Raw genomic sequence first — 18841 nt, forward strand, 5'->3', positions numbered from 1 at the left:
ACTACCTTTCTTCTATCATGTCCCCCAGTCTTATCCATTTCATCTAATTCCAATCTGCTACATGGATTATAAAAGTTAATTATATATATACTGCCCAGTCCTACCCATACCTCCACCACCACCAGATATTTTAGCTCCTTTCCAAATCCCCTAAATGGAATCCCCTTTTTAATAAATGTAGCACATCCTCCCCTATTCCCTTCATTTATATCACAACAAACAACTGGTCTAAGCCATGTCTCCTGAATACATATAACATCTGGCTTTTACATCAATTCAATTTTTAAACTTTTGCCCATTTGCTACCAAGCTTTGGGCATTCCATTGTATTAGTAACAACATGATTAATAGCACCCATCCATGTTTCCTGGCTAGACTGATGTTTCAGATCATCTCTCACTGTTTCCCATGTCAGTCCTGTTATATCCAAATGTCATACTGCAGCCATGACAATCAACTGTGTTCTTTCTGTCTTTGATTTAACATCTGCTGTGCTATTAATCACACCCGCAATAAATGTCACTAGCTTCTCTAGAATACCACCAAATCTACATTCTGTTGTCTGATTTCAGACGTTTTTAACTGCTTCTGCATATGACACTTTCTGTCTCACTCTCACATGCTGTTCCTGTACCGGTTCCTTTATCACTGCACACCCTCCATAAGCCACATTATGAGCACCTCCACAATTACAACATTTAGGTAGTACACCTTCCCCACACTAACCATAACTATGATCTCCTCCACATCTGACACACCTTCTTTCCTCCTTACACAATGCTGCTGCATGTCCAAATCACTGACATTTTACTGACAGAAGTGTATTTCTCGAAAGTATATGTCATTCAAAAACAGGTTTCTACAGTATTTTGTTGATGTTGATGTGGTTTTACCACACCTTTTGATGATTGGATTGACTTGTACAGAAGGATGGGTTTTCAATATTATGAAACTGTTTGCAAAATCCTTCATTTCCTATTAGGACTGTTAATTCCATCAAAGCATTGTAAATCACTGCATTACCTATGAATATCAGAACTGTAAAGACAACCACACATAAGGTAATTAGCACAAAAGGTCTAAAAATAACTCATACATCCAATTGTTACTTTCTTTGGGAGGTACTCCCTCAAACTGTAACAAAAATCACTAACTATCCTCCTTAACTCCCTGTTTTGTTGTTTGAAGTCTCTAACATACACACCGAACAGTGCGATATGGCCATTTCACAGCGGTATTTCTCAACTGCCACAAATACTGCCCTAACAAAACACAGATTTGGCACTTTTTATTGTACCTGTTTTTTAATTGGCCTTAAGTTTGATTTTTACCGTTGTTGTATGGTTTAAAAAGTGTTACCTTGCCAAAACATTGACTGAGCTCTTTGATCTAATGGTGAATAAGTGACAGTATTCTGATCCAATGGCATATAGGAATCACCAGATTGACATTTCTCTGATCCAATAGTGTGGGGGAAATAGTGGGGGTGGCAATAAAACCCTTCACACAAAAAAAACCTAGTTTCAGATATAACCCCCTTTCTTTTTTTACATCTTGTAAAAAGGCAATAAACTACCCCTTTCAACACATTGCACAATAAAATCTAACCGGATATTTGAATTGTTTCAGGGACCTGGGAAGGTCAAGGAGAGAGAAACTGGGATTGAAGTTCTGCGACTGCAAGTAACAGACAAAGACACCCGTGGTTCAGAAGCCTGGAAAGCCAAATACACTATCCACGGAGATAAAAAGGAGCAGTTCAAAATTGAAACAGACCCCGTTACAAACGAGGGGATTTTAACAGTTGTTAAGGTAGGCTGATGGTTGACGCTTTATTGTGTAAGCCAACCTGCCCAAAGTTTGAGGCAGTGTTGCTAATTTGGCTGGTTATGATGCAGACAAATCAGAGAAAACGTTTTGTATGTGCCAGCATCAGAGTTTGGATTGAAATGTGATATTATTAGGTTATGCTGGGATAGAAGTTATTTCTATTACATAGAAAAGAAACAAAAATATGTATGCATACATCCATGTTGACACTTCCTAAACCCTTTTTATTTTCCTTTTATTCCAAACACACAGCAAATGGATTACGAGGAGCAAACATACCAAAATCTAACCATCAGTGTCCAGAACGAAATTCCTTACTTTTCATGTAATGTCAAAAAGAAAGTACAGAATGGCATGTGGGAGCTCGAAAAAATACCCCAAAGTGCTGGCATGAGTGTCGCACACCTCTATAAAAATATTTCAGTGACCATTTTTGTTGAAGATGTCAACGACCCTCCGGTATTTATACCCCCTGTTAAAGACGTTACTGTAATGGAGAACATAGCGAAAGGAACAAGTCTTGCAACCTTCATTGCTAAAGACATGGATGGAAGCCATATAAACACATTTAAGTAAGAGTGAATAATATTATGTGTAAGACTAATGCCACTGTAGTTTATTGGAGGAACAGGATCACATAAACAAAGGTGAATTAATCTGGTGCTTCTTTCAATTCTCAGATTTGTTAAAGGTGAAGATATTGATGGATGGATAACTGTAGATGCAAAGACTGGACAAGTCTCCACAAATAAAATTCTGGACAGAGAGTCGCCATTTGTGATTAACAACACATATAGAGCAACCCTATATGCCGTGGATGATGGTAAGATAATGGTTTTTAAAGAAATTAATACTTTTATTCAGCAAGGATGCATTCAATTGATCAAAAGTTACAGTAAAGACATTTATGTTACAAAAGATTTCTATCTCAAATAAATGCTTCAAAGAATCTTGAAAAATGTATCACTGTTCCCACAAAAAAATATTAAGCAGCACAGCTGTTTTCAACATTGATGATAACAAAAAATGTTTCTTGAGCATCAAGTCAGCCTCATTAAAGACCCCCATTACCTTGCAAACTCATGAATGACCATGAGTGACATTACTCCATGTCTCTGATTGGCAGGATTCCCACCGCTGACAGGCACTGGAACTCTATTTATTTACCTGATTGATCAAAATGATAACTTACCAACACTGGAAGTGAATACAGTCAACATGTGCCTGGATACAGAGCCCACAATGGCCAACATCACAGCTGTAGACCTGGACCTTCCTCCATACAGTTCTCCTTTCTACTACGAGCTTTTGGGAAATGTTGAGGACAAATGGAAAGTTGAACCAGCCTTTGGTAATGCATCCTTATACTTCACTCATCCCAATCCACACTACACTATTCCTCACTTAATATTCTGTTTAAACTGGAAAACATCAAAGTAGTAAAATGAGTTATAAGTTTTATGTTGATTCTAGGTAGTAATACTAACACATCTTTATCTCTCAAAGGCACAACAGTGAATCTTGTAAAAGATCAGAGTGTGTATTCAGGTCATCACCTCCTCCAGATCAAAATATCAGATCAGCAGGGACATTACGCCATCCATAACCTGACGGTCACAGTGTGTGACTGCTCTGTCACTCCCAACTGCCATGTGAGGATGGCTCGAATGGCTCAGATGGGGCCTGTTGCCGCCTGGCTGGTTGTCCTTACAGTTCTGATCTTCATAGGTAATGCAGGGATTTACAATGTTTTAATGGCATTAACAGTCCTAATAGGAGATGAAGGATTTTGCAAAGTTTCATAATACTAAGAAACCCATCCTTCTGTACAAGTCAATCCAACCATAAAAGGTGTGGTAAAACCACAGAAAACATCAACAAAATACTGTAGAAACCTGTTTTTTAATGACATATAGTCCCAAATTGCCACTGATGTTAATCATAGTGGAAATGTTGTGCACTCGCATTATCATTAATTTGCACAATCAGCCCATTCATAGAGCTGTTTCTATAGAGGTGATTCAACAATAAACATGCAAATGTAATTAATGTACATGTAATGTTGTGTGGTATGTTCCCTTTCAAAAGGGAACTCGCACTGCGTCCTAGAACACTTTGGGGAACGCCTCCAGCGTGACAGGTGTCTGAAGCTACTTTCGAATCACGTCAATCCTATTGACCAGCGACAGCCCATGACATCATCAGTGTGCGACCAGGAAGTATATAGGGCGCCTACCAAACATGACACAATCTTTTTCGTCTTCTGGGACTGTTCTGTCTGAATTGCTTAAACGAATTAAGGTAATACAATTTCAGTTATTTACTGCCTGGGATAAAGAGCATGCGCAGTCAGTTTGTGTTTTACACATTTACACTGCTGTTTGTGTAAATTGTGAGCGGTTTTCCGAGATCGCTCCGTTCTTGTCTGGTTCTCCTCTTGAGGTAGGGGAGTTCGGCATCTGGGACTGGTGATGGTGTCTAGATCATGCCAAGGCTGGGCACTGGCACACATCATGGGTTTCCCAGATGGAGCTTGCCAATCGTCATGAGAGGGTTGTATTCCTCTCAGATGATCTGGCGGCTGACGAGACTTATCAAAGCAAGTGCTCTTAGGGATGGCTGGTGAGATTGTTACTCTCAGCCACCCTGACTGTGTATGCTGAGCTGTTGGTTGTTATGGAACGTGCTGCAGGCAGTCTGCAGCTACCATGTTGGCGCGTTAGAGGAGAGATCCCTCGTGCTAGATTGAACGATCGATTTTTCCCCAGCCATAAACCATCGGCTCAGTTGAGCCTTCCGTTCCTTCCTGATCTTCTTACAGAGATCGAGAGGGCACGGAAGAACCCATATTTGGCCTGATGTTCATCGTCATCAGCGATTTTATTTTCACTGATTTCGAGGGAATATGGGTGTGTGTTGATGCTGTCGATTGACGAGATGTTTGCAAACTATCTTGCATATGAGTAGGCATCAACACAGAGCTCCAACTCTGCCATCTCCTCTCTTACGACGTTGTAGATTAATGGCAGGGCATACATGACAGCAGGTCAGGCTGTTACAACTTTGCACACCATGGTTGTGTTTCAGGCGTACCAGGCCAGGATCCGCACCCAGGCAGGCGGGAGTATCACCTCTCATGCGCCCCCTCTGAGGAGGAGTAGGTTGCATGAGAGGTGAAACTCCTGTAAGAAGAAGAAACCTGACCTTCATCTTTCTTCTTTATCGTTTCCCCAGGTGCTTCTTACATCAGGTCTAGGACTGGGTGAAAAGATATCGGCCCACCTTGGATTGATCAGTGAGTGCACCTCTTTCAGGTATGCAAGGGTGGTAGACACCATGGTCATATGAGAACTGTGCGGTGAGTCTTCACTCTACATGCCGCAGATGAGATCTTCTGTCATTTTTTGTGTGGATAACACTAAAATGTATTTCTCTACAGACCTTCGTTCCCTGTATAGAGTTTAGGGGTATGTGTTTTTTAGTAGACTCCTGACAGGTAGTAGGCCATAGCAGGCCTCCCTGGAATAGAGTCCCAACGCTTGAGCAATAGTGGCAGCTGCAACAGGAGATAGCCTCGAGAGCCTCCTGTGGGCCCTAGTTATGCTCCCACTGATGTTGGTTTGTACAGAATGTTTGTCATCAGCTAGTAGGCCTCACAAGGCCTCCCTGAAGGCAAGATACAAGAAACACCAGATAGAAGGCCTTACCAGGCCTCTCTGGATATGAGTTCCCATGTCTCAGTCTCTTTGACAGTTAGCAGGTATTGCTAGCAGGTAGTAGGCCCCTTCAGGCCACCCTTGAGGCTTGCTATCAGGTGGTAGGCCTCACCAGGCCTCCCTGAAGGCGAGTTCTCGAGTCTGTACAAGCAGCTAGCATGACTTGCTATCAGGTAGTAGGCCTCACCAGGCCTCCTTGGAGACTTGACTATCAGGTGGTTGGCCTCACCAGGCCTCCCTGAAGGTAGCGTGACTCGCTATTAGGTAGTAGGCCTCGCCAGGCCTCCCTGAAGGCGAAGTCAGACATATGACATCTGGCCACCTAGCCTTACAGGCTATCGGGTAGTAGGCCTCACCAGGCCTCCCTGAGGTTGAACTCATTCACCTTGGCAGTTAAGCAATATATTGCTGGCAGGTGGCTGGCCTCACCAGGCCTCCCTGAAGGCTTTCTATCAGGTAGTAGGTCTACCCGGGCCTCCCTGAAGGCCAGTTCCTATGCAGGGCAACTGGACAGATAGCCTGACTGGCTATCATGTATTGCTATCAGGTGGTAGGCCTCCCGTAGGTCTCCATGAAAAACTTGCTATCAGGTAGTAGGCCTTTCTGGGCCTCCTTGAAGGTGAAGTATCCATAATGCCTCACCACAGGCTATCAGTTTGTAGGCCTTATCAGGCCTCCCTGAAGGTGAACTCAGCTGCTTGGGGAGTAAGCATGCATTGCCGGCAGGTAGTAGGCCTCACCAGGCCTCCCGGAGGGCTTGCTTTGAGGTGGCAGGCTTCTCTAGGCCTCCATAAAGGCAAGTCTGGATGCTCTGGCAGTCCACATGAATTACTATCAAGTGGTAGGCCCCTCTTAGGACTCCCTGAAAACTTGCTATCAGGTAGTAGGCCTCTCTGGGCCTCCTTGAAGGCAAAGTTCCCAAGATTAGGCACTTCTATTACCAGTTCTTTATAGTATTAAAACCTTTGGTAGCTTATCCTACAGCTGGGGGTCACCCACCAGGCAGGCTCAGGTGCTCCCCTCACTAAGGGTCATTTTATGAGCACACAGCCGCCTGAGTCTGATCAGATGGTCGCAGGCCTCTCGTGAGGCCTCCCTGTTAGATCAATCCGTAGCCCTGTCCGGCCTCCTTAGTGCTTTGAAACACAAGTGCTTTGTAGATCCTTGGATTGAGCAGTTAGACTCCTCTCGCAAGCAAGAGTTGTAAAGCGCTACGCTGAGTATTACTCTCTGGGATACCCGTCTCTGAGTTTCGGTCTGAGAAGGACTGCCAGGTTTCAGTCCCTCAGTCTGGATGCCTCACCGAGGCAGTGTCCGGAGACTCTGTTTTCCTGAACAGACAGGATTGGCCAAACCGAGCTGTCCAAAGATAAAGGGCACCAGGTCAGGCCTCCCTGGAGACAGGTTATCAGGTGATAGGCCTCATCAGGCCTCCGGGAAGGTATACTCGCCTGCTTGGGAAGTTAGCATGCATTGCTGCCAGGTAGTAAGCCTCACCACACCTCCCTGAGGGCTAGCTTTTAGGTGGTAGGCCTCACTAGGCCTCCATAAAGGCGAGTCTAAATGCTCTGGCAGTCAGCAATATTGCTTGCCTCCTTGAAACTTGTTATCAGATAGTAGGCCTCTCTGGGCCTCCTTGAAGGCAAAGTTCCCAAGATTAGGTCTTCTTTACCAGTTCTTTGTAGAATAGAACCTTTGGTAGTTTGGCCTACAGCTGGGGGTTACCCACCAGGCATGCTCAGGTGCTCCCCTCTCTGAAGGTCGTCTATGAGCACACAGCCGCCTGAGTTTGATCAGACGGTCATAGGATTCTCGCGTGGCCTCCCTGTTAGATCAGTCCATAGGCCTGTCTGGCCTCCTGAGCACTTCTGTAAGATAAGAAGCAGGTGAACTCACCTCGCTAGCAAGGGTTAGGAAAGCGCTACGCTGAGTACTGCTCTCTAGGATACCCGTCTCTGAGATCCGGTCCGAGAAGGATACTGCCAGTTCGCAGTCCCTCAGTCTGGATGCCTCACCAGAAGGCGACTTTCCAGAGGCTCTGTTTCAAACAGACAGGGTTGGCCATGCCAAAGTTTCCCGCAGAAGCGATACCAGGTCAGGCCTCCCTGGTGGCATGCGGGAACGTTTTTTTCTGAATAGTAACTGGCCGGGGTGCCCTCGGGCCCTCTGGCCACATTCCCTTAAAGGGACCCCTTCTGTTTAAGAAGTTGGTCCCAGGCCTTTGAGCAGTCTGGGTAGGACCTCATGCTTATGCATTAAGTTTTCTGTTGAGGCTTATAGCTTTGGCTATGACTGTAGGGAGTGCTGTCACTGACAGCCCAGTGTGACCAGAGTGGGAGTGGTGTAAGCTTTTCAAGTTTAATTTGCTTGTCCTGACAGTTATCACTGCCAGTGGGCATGCACTCCCCTCAGCATGGCGGCGTTGGTATGTCGTTCCCCGAAGCACTCTAGGACGCAGTGCGAGTTCCCTTTCAAAAGGGAACGTCTCAGGTTACGTATATAACCTATGTTCCCTGAGAACAGGGAACGAGACACTGTGTCTCGTTGCCATGCCTCGGGGCCTGCCTGCCAAACAGTCCCTTTAGACTAAAGATGGTGTCATGTTTGGTAGGCACCCTTATAAACTTCCTGGTCGCACATTGATGATGTCATGGGCTGTCGCCGGTCAATAGGATTGACGTGATTCGATAGTAGCTTCAGACACCTGTCACGCAGCGTATATTCACATGGCTATATAAATTAATTGGCTAATGGTTTAAAAAAGGGGTACTAGAGTAAAATATAAAAAAATGGATTTTGTTAGACCATTAACTCTATATATAAATTATACTTAAATAATAGGTATAAATTCCTATAGCTTTCACACCCACTTTATAGTGGCTGAGAATGGGAGCATTTCCAGTGTTTTGAGGCTTGTTTCCGTTGTGTGGAGGTGATTTCATTGTTCTCTTTAGAAAGCTTCACTTAATGCTGCGCTAGCTTTAAGCGCTAATGGGAAGTTTCTTATTACTACCAGCTATGAAAAGTGTGTGTAACACATTAATGGAATTGACCATAAGGCATTATAGCCTTGGTTTGTGACGTCACTCGCGCACCTGCTACACGAGGCTATACATAGATAAGCATCAGCTGTATTGTTGTTTTCAGACCATGCTATGTTGGTGTGCAGAGCAATCTCTGAAAAAAATCTAAAAAATATCTACCTTTCAAAACTCAAATTGAGATCTTTGTTAGGAGTTAGTATTCAACTGGCAGTGTGCAGATTTCTCTCTTTTTAATCTCTGTTACAAACATCAGTTAAAAGAGTTTGAGCTTAAATACATCTATATCAGTTGGAAATGAGTCAACAATCTAACAATCAACAAACCGATGGCAGACGTGGATACACATGCTTATTGCTTTATGTGTTTGGGGAAAGAGCACGCGGTCGCTGCATTGGAGTCGGGGGTGAGTGCCGGCTATTGCGAACTGTTTACAGTCAAAATGCTGCAGGCTCGTCTCGGCTACTTTTAATCCTCACCCGCAATGAGATTGGGGGGTTCTAGAATGGATTTGGCTGAAGAGCAGGAGACAGGTCCGTCTCTTTCAACTGCTTGTTTACCAGATCCACACATCTCCCCGCGTAATCCCGAACTGCACTTTGGTGATTTTTCGGCTCATGTGAGGGATGAGGATGATGAGGATGATGATTGTAGCGAAGTTCATAGATAAGGGAAGAAAAAGGTGGGAACCGGCAAACTTTTTAATGATTTTAATCAAATAAATAAACAAAATGAAAGTAATCGCCTACCCATCATGAAGTCCAGTCCTGATCCTCTCTTGTCCTTCACTGGTGTTCTCCTCCTTATATGCCTTCGAGCTCCCTCATGAGAGGACTTGATACAAGTGTGCCTCGCAGGTGATGCTCATTCTCAATCATACCCTAGTCTCGCTTCAGATCAGGTTGGTGCCGGGCTGCAAACCATGGTGGTGTTACACCATACCAGCCTGAACTCTAGAAGGATGTGAGTTTTGGGGGGGACTATTGATGGCGAAGCATTTGCTGAGCATCGCCAAGCCACAAATTTCTCTTCGCGCCACCAAGCACCAAGGCTGATTAATATCTGTTTTGGTGAGCAGGGAGTGGCATTTGTGGCTCAATATATCTGGAATTAAAGACAAAGATTGTGTGTTCCTTTTAGATTCCACAGTATCCCCCTCTGGTTTATTTGATGGCGTAGTTGACCTGGTTGTTGCCAGATTTAAAGAAACTAAAAAACATGAGGGAGCGTTTACACAATTCCTTTCTCGTCAGCCAACCAGCCTCTCCCTAACTCCCTGTCCCTCTCTAACATCCCCTCAATAGGAAGTGGTAAAACTATTACCACTGTCAGAGAGTCTGGCAGCATGGAAATTTCTGCCAGGTGTGGCGACAATAAGGTGGTGGACAGGAAATTCTTAATGAATTATAACAAATAAATAAGATTATACTAATTCGACTCCGACTACGCCACTATGGGAATTTCACCCAAAGAATTTAGAATGTGTCCCTACAAAAGGCATACACAAGTTCGTATCACCGATAAGAGTCAGAGACATTATTCATCATACAAAATCTTTATTGACAATCTTAAAAGGACATTAAAATGGATACTGCGACATTTGTTTTCAAAAAAAAGGAATATAGAAATCAAGGCCAGGGCTAGAGCTTACCAATAGAGGCAGAAAGTCAGACTACGTCACCTAAAGAGGAAGAATCACTACAATTTGTTGTGCTCACACACACACACACACACACACACACACACACACACACACACACACACACACACACACACACACACACACACACACACGAGTGACCAAAAATCACACACGGTGAGGCGGTTGCAACACACGGTGAGGAAGATACCACCACCTAAATAGATCCAGTCCCTCTGCCCCTAGTGCTCAGGCCCTGTCAAAAACAAAGAAAATATACAAATGAAGATAATCACTTAAAATGTTTGTTGAAACAATCAAATAATTGTACAAAACCCAAAAATAAAGATTTAAAGAAACACGTTGCAATTTATACTTTGCAACTAACGTGTCAGTAAATAAACAGTTATTCAAAACAAAAATCACAATACTAGAATACCAAAAAAAATACGAAAAGACAATAAATTGGAGGGAAAAATAAACTGAAGCTACAACAAATTAATCCAAAACAAAATAAAGACAATCAGAGGAAATCTAGCAAAGAAATAATTAATCGAAGAAACAACCAAGCCAATCAGGCTGCAAAAGCAATAGAAATCAAAATAAGAAAACAATTAAATAAAGCAGAACTAGGAAACAATATTAACAAACAAAATACAACAACAAAGTTGAATTAATAAATGTTGGAAACAGAGCAGCACTGCGGCCGTGAACGAACGCGGAGCACCCTGGAATGTAGTTACGGGCCTTCAAAACCTACATACACAAAATGAGACTGTTACTCTGTTAAATTCACTCAAGATCTAATAGATGCATAAATACGTACCGATCGTTGAGAAAAGGGCGTCAGTGTTAAATCAAAATGCAACAGAACCGTATTGTCCTTGGCGAGGACCAAAGCAGAGAAACAACCGCACATTCAGCAACTAAGACAGGTTTTCCACGGCTAAAGAAGAAGATAGATTTAGACAACGTTTTAAAACGCAAGAGCGGACACTTACCAAATGCGTACCTCTTATAAATAGGAGGTTAACGATGCACTCTATTTTCCTCTGTCCACATCCAGTTAATACCAACAGCACCAAGCTTATGTAATTAACAGCAGAAACAAGCTCTCCAGACACTCGCAGTCTCTAAAATATACAATAATAAAAAACGCACTTCTCATAACTGAAACACACGTGATAACTAATAAAACTAGCAGCGCAATCTCCTTACCGTGATGAGCACTCATCCGGATTCCAGGAAGGAATGACGCAAGCGCGTTAACGACGCAGCAGTTCCCCAAATGATGACGCATCCCAGGCAGCACTTTCGTTAAAGCTATATAGCCCAGTGTTAAAGACAATAGGCTTGAGGCAAATAACTGATGAGAACAGGACCACTCCTCCTGCCACACAGGCATTTCTGCATTGGTGTCAAGCACAGTACAGAAAGGGTACAGAAACCAGTTTATTCATTGCCTGCCACATTTCAACGGTCTCCACTTCCATGAAGCCTCCATGTGGTCTCCACTTAAACTGTCACAAGAGCTACAAACTCTTCTGAGCAAAGAGGCCATAGAACATGCTCATCTTCCAGAGAGAGAATCAGGCTATTACAGCAGATACTTCCTGGTTCCCAGGAAGGATAGGGGCTGTGTCCAATCTTAGAGGCTTAAACTGTTCAGTCAAGAGACTCAAGTTCAAGATGTTAACCGTAAAGATGGTCATGCCGCAATTCAACATTGCGATTGGTTCATCACGATCGATATGAAGGACGCATATTTTCATATAGAAATATTGCCAAAACACAGAAAGTTCCTGAGGCTCGCTTTCGGTGGTGAAGCTTACCAATTTTAGGTTCTTCCATTCGGCCTAGCCTTATTACCCCGCACATATACAAAATACTCCAGGCCATTCGCATTTTGAATTACTTCGACAATTGGTTAATACTAGCACAATCACAAGAGATGGTGCTTCAGCACAGGGATATCATGCTAGCTCAACTTGATAACAAAAACTGGCATAGCTAATAGCTTCCTACTAGCCAATGGTGTAGCCAAGTCTCCTGTTAACCCTTACAACTGATCCACCTCATCCATTGACGGTACAGAGACCTATTGTCTTAAGTGGATGGGACAGTATGGCACCTATTTCCGTAGAGATTGAAGAGAGATTGGTAAGATTTGACTGAATCAATGTGAGATTCTCTGTATCATACATTAACGCTCAGCCATTCTACTATGACTCACCATCTCTGGGGGTCTTACACTTTTAATTGAACCCCGGTTGCACCAAGGTAAAAATCTCTCTTATTTTCAGCAATGTGTTTAATGGTCCTTCTGATGTCCTGCAAGGCAGAGAAAAAAATGATTGAAATGGACGATGTCTTGGGTCATCTTATCCAAACAAATACGGAAAATCCAGGAACAGATTGCTTGGTAATTTCATCACACAAACCATAGTAGTGTTATTTTAGCAATATTTGAATTTATGTTTTATTCAGTTTTAGACAACACTTTACAACAAGGTTCTATATGATATCTATGTATATCAACATTGATTCATTTAAAGCTGCTGTCCATAACTTTTTTTGTGTTCAAGATTTACAAAAAATATATAATGAGAATGTACAACATTAAACCATTTTCCAAACCGTGTTTTTTTTCTTACCCTGAATCATTATGGTACACTTATAAGTGTGTATATTTGGACTATTTCAGACTGGTCTGGTAGAAACCACTGCGGAGGAGCATACGCCTTGCATGACTCGCCATAGACATAAACAGAGTAGCTTTGGTTATAACGCTCTTCCACAAGACGCAGGCAGTTCTGTTCATTAATTGCTAGAGCACAAAAAGTTACAGACTGCAGCTTTTATAACACACTATACTTTTTGTGTTATGGAACACCCAGAGTATACTTTTACAGCATTTGTTCATTTAATAGCAATTTCTCTTTCTGTTTTTATTTATTTTACAATGTAATACATGCTACGTAATTCATTACCAAATAATATTTAATCAAACCTTAATGTAAAGTGTTAAGTACTGTGTAACTCTAAATGATAAAAAAAACATCCATGCTTGCCTTTAATTTTTTTTAAATCTTAATCATGATGTCTTTATAAAGGTTCCTTCCAGTATAGGCATTAAAAAAACAGATTCTACCAACATAAACAATATCAGCATAATCGTGAGTAACAATAAATCTCTTTGTGTTTGGCTTTTGGGGCTAATTAGAGCATTCTGGGAAATACTATCACCTAATGTTTCTGGAAATGTTTCTGCATGTTGTGTGCATGGCATTGTTCATGAGTAATTTAAACTGAAAAATGAAATGCTTTATTTAAAAAAAAAAATGTTAAGAGCGGCCAATTTTATTTATACTTCCTTAATGTGGCATCATTCTGCATGCATCCTGTTTGCTTTTATATACAGGAGATGCACATTTTCTTAAAATTATATTATTTTACTTCCAAATATCCAGGTGAAGCATAAAACACAGCAGTCACAGCCAGTCTACACCGACCAGTTCAAACGCTCAAAATATAGGGTGAGTATTAACAACCACAGCGATTTTCCAAAGTTATGGTCATTTTATTGGTTTCGTGATGAACTGTCTCTGCTGTATGTTTTCTAGAATTCCATAAGAAGTTCATACACAGAAAATTTCCAAGTAAGAATAAAGTGACATCAATAATTCACACCATATGCTAATATCGGCTCAGCCTTTCTTACCTCATCTGTGCTTTTTTCAAGCAGCGATCGAGTATCAGATCAAGTTTTAGAAGTGCTTATTCTGGGAAGATGTTTTACTTGAGCAACAACCTTCCTGATCTCATCAACAAGGTGTTTTATGCTTTCAACATACACTACAAATCAAAGGATTGGACACATCTTTTAGAAGCAATTAGAAATAATTTTTAAATCAAGAGAAATGTCCATATTTTTGACAGAAAGGCTTTTAATTTTGGATGGATTTTAATTTTAATTTTAATTTTTCAGAAACTTGCTCTTCAGCGCCGTGATGAGGATTTTGTTGTTTATGAGCCGCACTGTTACGCAGATGAAGGAGGAGCCATGGCCAATGCCGATCTGGACGCGATCTCTATTTCAGAGAATGACTTCCAACCAGAGATGCTAAGAAATCTGGACAACCGGTTCAGTAAACTAGCAAAAATTTCCAGACCTGACCTGATGAAAAGATCACAGTTATTTCAAGAAGTGTAGCAGATTTTTTATTTTATTTTTTGAAAACAAGTTTTGAATGAAAACATGAAATCAAAAAGAGTGATACACAATATTGAAAGGGATCAGGGATGCTAAGTCAGAAAATCGGGACAACTGGAAAGAGGGTCTTCAAAGAATTTTCTTCTGTTTAATAGAGTTATTATTTGAGGGAAGCTCAGGTTTTTAGTTTTGGGTCAGTGGAAATAATATTTTGTTGTGACTCAGCGCCACTTATTATTTTCTGTCGGCTGCAAGAGAAAATGTAAAATTCCGAAAGAAAATATTATGAATGCTGTTTTTGAATGTTGTATATTCTATGTTTTTTTACTTGTTTTTTGTTGTTGTTGTTGTTGTTGTTTTTTATCTTGTATTTATTGTATAAATCAGGGGTGCCCTGATCCTGCTCTTAGAGATCTACCTACCTGCAGAGTTCAGATCCAACCCTGATTAAACACACCTGCCTGGGATTATCAAGTGCTGATCAGGACTGGAGCTATATTTTGAGGGAAGGTAGATCTCCAGGAACAGGATTGGGCATCCCTGATGTAAATCATGATGTAAGTGTTAAATACGCTTTGGGTATGTTTACATGACAACAATGTCCTAAAAACAGGAGACAAAGTTGTCAAAACGATCCGCGAAAAGGAACAAAAAAGGAAGTTTTATGTCACTTTGTCATGAAACACGTACGTGAACATTTATTATCCATGTGCATGACATCAATGTTTATATGGAGACGGTAAAGGCATAATTTTTAAAACTTTGCACTTTGAAACCTGTTTTCAAAAGCTTGCGTTTTCAGGCCCCCAAACTCTGTTGTTGTGTAAATGAACAGTATAAAAAAAAAAAAAAAAAAGCTTTTTCTGATTAAAAAACAAAACAAAACATGGCTGGATGGTGATAATGCATTATTTGTTACTGATAGGCATGTTTGAATGTGTTATGCAAAAACCTGACATATCTGGGTCTGTTACTGTAAACATTACTGCACTGTAAAAAAAAAAAAAAAAAAAAAAGTAGGTTTTTGTTGGTTTAAATTTAAAAATTAAGTAACCTGGTTGCCTTAAAATTTTGATTTTATTAAAATTAAAAATTTGAGTTGATGCAATGAAGGGAATTTGTTTAATAAGTAGAAACTCAAAATATTATTGTATCTGAACCGCATAAAAAAATAGATAAATCATGTTTCACTGCGTCATCAGAAATAAAACACACAATTACCCAATATACTTCTTTTAATAATATTTTAATAAAGGTTGTCGAATTTCAAAAAAGTCCATTGTATTAACTCAAAATTTTAATTTCAATGACCTCAAAATTTTAAGGCAACCAGGTAACTTTTTTTCTAAATATTTTTTTACAGTGTGTAAAAATGTTCAACTGTGTTGGTTATTTGTACATTGACATATGTAAGCCGATAAGTCCTTAATAAAAACTTTAATGAATGCAGAACATGCTACTATAAATGGTCTCTGTAACAAGGTTCGTTGTGTGTGTGGGTGGAAAGGAAGAAGGCAGAGTCGGCAATAAGCTGGAACTCGTGGGTCTTTTTATTTTCAACTCAGTGTCAACATAAACTGGCGCCTCGCTCACTTAAACAGTTTCTCCCACTTCACTCTTTTTAAACTTGACAATATAGTAGTCTCTTTTCTCCCGGCCCTTCTCACGAGTCCTCAGCATCCCACTCTCCCCACTCTCTGCTTGTGAATGGCTTTTAACCGGTCTCTCCGCGCCAATCACTGCAATTAGACACAGGTGTTTATCATCATCCACTAGACCCACTTTCTCACCGCTCGTCTCCCGACTCCCTCCATCCGTGCAGACCTCGCGAAACCACGCCCCCCTCGCCACATACCCCCACCACCCAACTAAGGCCTCATGGCACCCCGGCCTGCAGCCTTCCTGGGAAGGAAGTCGGCCACAGCCATCTGCGCCCCCGGCATGTGGACCACCTTGATATTAAAAGGCTGTAATGCGAGATACCAACGGGTGATCCGCGCGTTGGTATCTTTCATGCGGTGAAGCCACTGCAAGGGGGCGTGGTCCGAACAGAGGGTGAATTCCCGTCCCAGGAGATAATAGCGGAGGGTGAGGACGGCCTATCTGATGGCTAAGCATTCTTTTTCGATGGTGCTGTACCTGGTCTCTCTCTTGGAGAGCTTCCGACTCACGTACAGCACCGGCCACTCCTCACCCTCTACCTCCTGGGACAGGACCACACCCAGCCCCCTGTCCGAGGCGTCAGTCTGCAACAGAAAGGACAGAGAGAAGTCAGGAGAGTGTACGAGCAGTCCACCACACAGAGCAGCCTTTACTCAGGTGAGACAAAATCTCATGATAAAATAACAATAAATGCATTTGCTACTACACAGATGTGTTTTACTAACGTCTACACCTACCCCAACCCTACCCTTACAATACTGTAAATATGGTAATTAAATGACGCAATATTGATGTGCGCTTGGCCTGTGCCCATAGTTTTATCCCTTAACTCTTTCGCTGTGCTAGACGTAGTAAAATGACATCACCGTTTCGCAAAATATGTGGCTGTACACACGAAAACGCAAGATAGTCATTTTCAGATTTATCCACTCTGGGACCCGGTTTTAGAAAATATCAGATTCATGCTTCCAAAAATCCAGATCCGTGTGGATGAAACGCTGATATGGTACGAAATGTATACGTATACAGCTAAACGCTTCTTCGTGTGGACAAGGCCTTAGACAGGGCCTAATCTGCCTGCCTATACAAAGTATGCGTTATTAATACCTTTTTAATCTTAGCGTACTGTTAATCGTTTCCTCGTCTTCATGAGGAGGATTGGAAACATTAAGCGTTATAAAGGCACAAGAACGCTTACAGTGCCGGTGTCTGTTTCGGCAGGATACCGCCATCTAGTGGTAGCAGGTTTTCTTTGACAAGCTGTGTGTGCAGTGGCGGATCTAGAAAATTTTACATGGGGGGGCAAAGGGGTGGCAAGAGGTCTTGGCAGGGTGGCAGGTGTAGACGATACATGGAAATCCCTATATGTGAATTGCTTTAACAAAACAAACACAAAACCACTTTTAAACTACAGTACTTATTGTTTAATAATGCCCTTACACACTACAAAGGTTTTTAATTCACAACAGTAATAAGTCCAGCGTTCGAACAAAACAAAACAGTATAAAAAGCAAAATTAAAATATAAAAAAGTACAAGAATTGTGGGAATTGAAGGTCTACTCTCTTCCTCTCTGTCATCTTCTTCCTCCTGATCCCTCCCTACCTCTGTCCCCCTATCTGAATCTGGAGCCTCCTCTTCATCTCTCACTGATTCTTCTTTTTCCTCGTCTCCTTCACTTATTTCCTCTTCTCTGTCACTTATTTCCTTGTCTCCTTCTGTCTTCTCCTGCTCTGACCCTCCTGGTCTCTCCAGTTTACTGCCTTCTCCTTCATTTCCCTCACCCTCTTCCTCCTGTGTACTTAGGAATTTTTTTTAGCAAAAAAGCTAGTAATATTCTTAATTTTAGCCTTCCTTTTCATGGTAAGGCTCCAGCTACTTTCTTCAACTATCTTGCCTGCAAAAGTCAATATGTGAAAACCTCTGATTATCCTTGTATTACATTACACTGTAGGGCCATGTAGCTAATAAGTAGCCTATATAACAAATATAAAAACAGAAAGATTTATCACATGCACACACCGGTTATATTTAGACAACTTAATCCTATTGTATTTATTTCCCCAGTTCTAAACTGGTTTCATTGCTGTGATATCTGAGAGGAATTGGATTTAATAGGACTGCTTAGCTAAATCAAATGTAAAAAACTGTACATTTGTAATAATATAATAATAATTGCATCACAATAAGTACATTGTGATTGTCACTAACATTTTAGTAACAACTGAATTGTATTAGGTTTAGTGACAACATGTTACAGTGTTTACATGGTTCAATTTCTGGTAAGCTATGCTTTGTTATTTCAATTCAATTAAATTATTGTGATTCGATTTAATATTGACTCATTTGGATAAATATTAGGCACACAAGATGTCCCTTATCTCAAGAAAAAACAACTCACCTAATGCTGTAAACATACAGAGAGCCCTATCAGCTGGCAGTGTTATTTAAGGTAAAAAATAACTCAAATTAAAAAAATGTTTTATTATAATAACAACTTTATTTAATGATATAAATACAAATATAATAAATATGTAATATGGTACACTACACATATTTAGCAAAATACTCTCTAGCTCTAATGATCATTTAATGGCTTTCCTGAGGTAAGTGTTATAATTGTTCTGCAGTTGTTTTATTGACCCCTTTGTTAGATTCATTGGTCGATATTATGTATGAGGAACATACATTTAGGTAAGTTGTAGGCTACTGTTTCTTTCAACATTGTTCATTCGTGTTTA

At 41.2% G+C, this 18841-nt stretch overlaps 1 protein-coding gene across 3 annotated transcripts in view; it reads left to right on the top strand.

The window, feature by feature from the left end:
• The window catches only part of LOC137078957 (cadherin-like protein 26), a 41076-nt gene extending 25168 nt beyond the window's left edge, over window positions 1–15908 (top strand). For 2 of the 3 annotated variants that reach the window (XM_067446817.1, XM_067446815.1), the window contains exons 7-17: window positions 1630–1812; window positions 2083–2402; window positions 2511–2653; window positions 2957–3181; window positions 3337–3558; window positions 12530–12648; window positions 13340–13402; window positions 13697–13762; window positions 13850–13885; window positions 13969–14058; window positions 14215–15908. In XM_067446817.1, the coding sequence (XP_067302918.1) occupies window positions 1630–1812; window positions 2083–2402; window positions 2511–2653; window positions 2957–3181; window positions 3337–3558; window positions 12530–12648; window positions 13340–13402; window positions 13697–13762; window positions 13850–13885; window positions 13969–14058; window positions 14215–14439 (1692 nt within the window). In that variant the 3' untranslated portion in view covers window positions 14440–15908. The remainder of the gene's footprint in view (window positions 1–1629; window positions 1813–2082; window positions 2403–2510; window positions 2654–2956; window positions 3182–3336; window positions 3559–12529; window positions 12649–13339; window positions 13403–13696; window positions 13763–13849; window positions 13886–13968; window positions 14059–14214) is intronic. The other variant, XM_067446816.1, reaches the window with a different exon arrangement.
• The last annotated feature ends 2933 nt before the right edge of the window (window positions 15909–18841 follow it).

Source organism: Pseudorasbora parva, chromosome 6 (assembly GCF_024679245.1).
Source record: "Pseudorasbora parva isolate DD20220531a chromosome 6, ASM2467924v1, whole genome shotgun sequence".
NCBI lineage: Eukaryota > Metazoa > Chordata > Actinopteri > Cypriniformes > Gobionidae > Pseudorasbora > Pseudorasbora parva.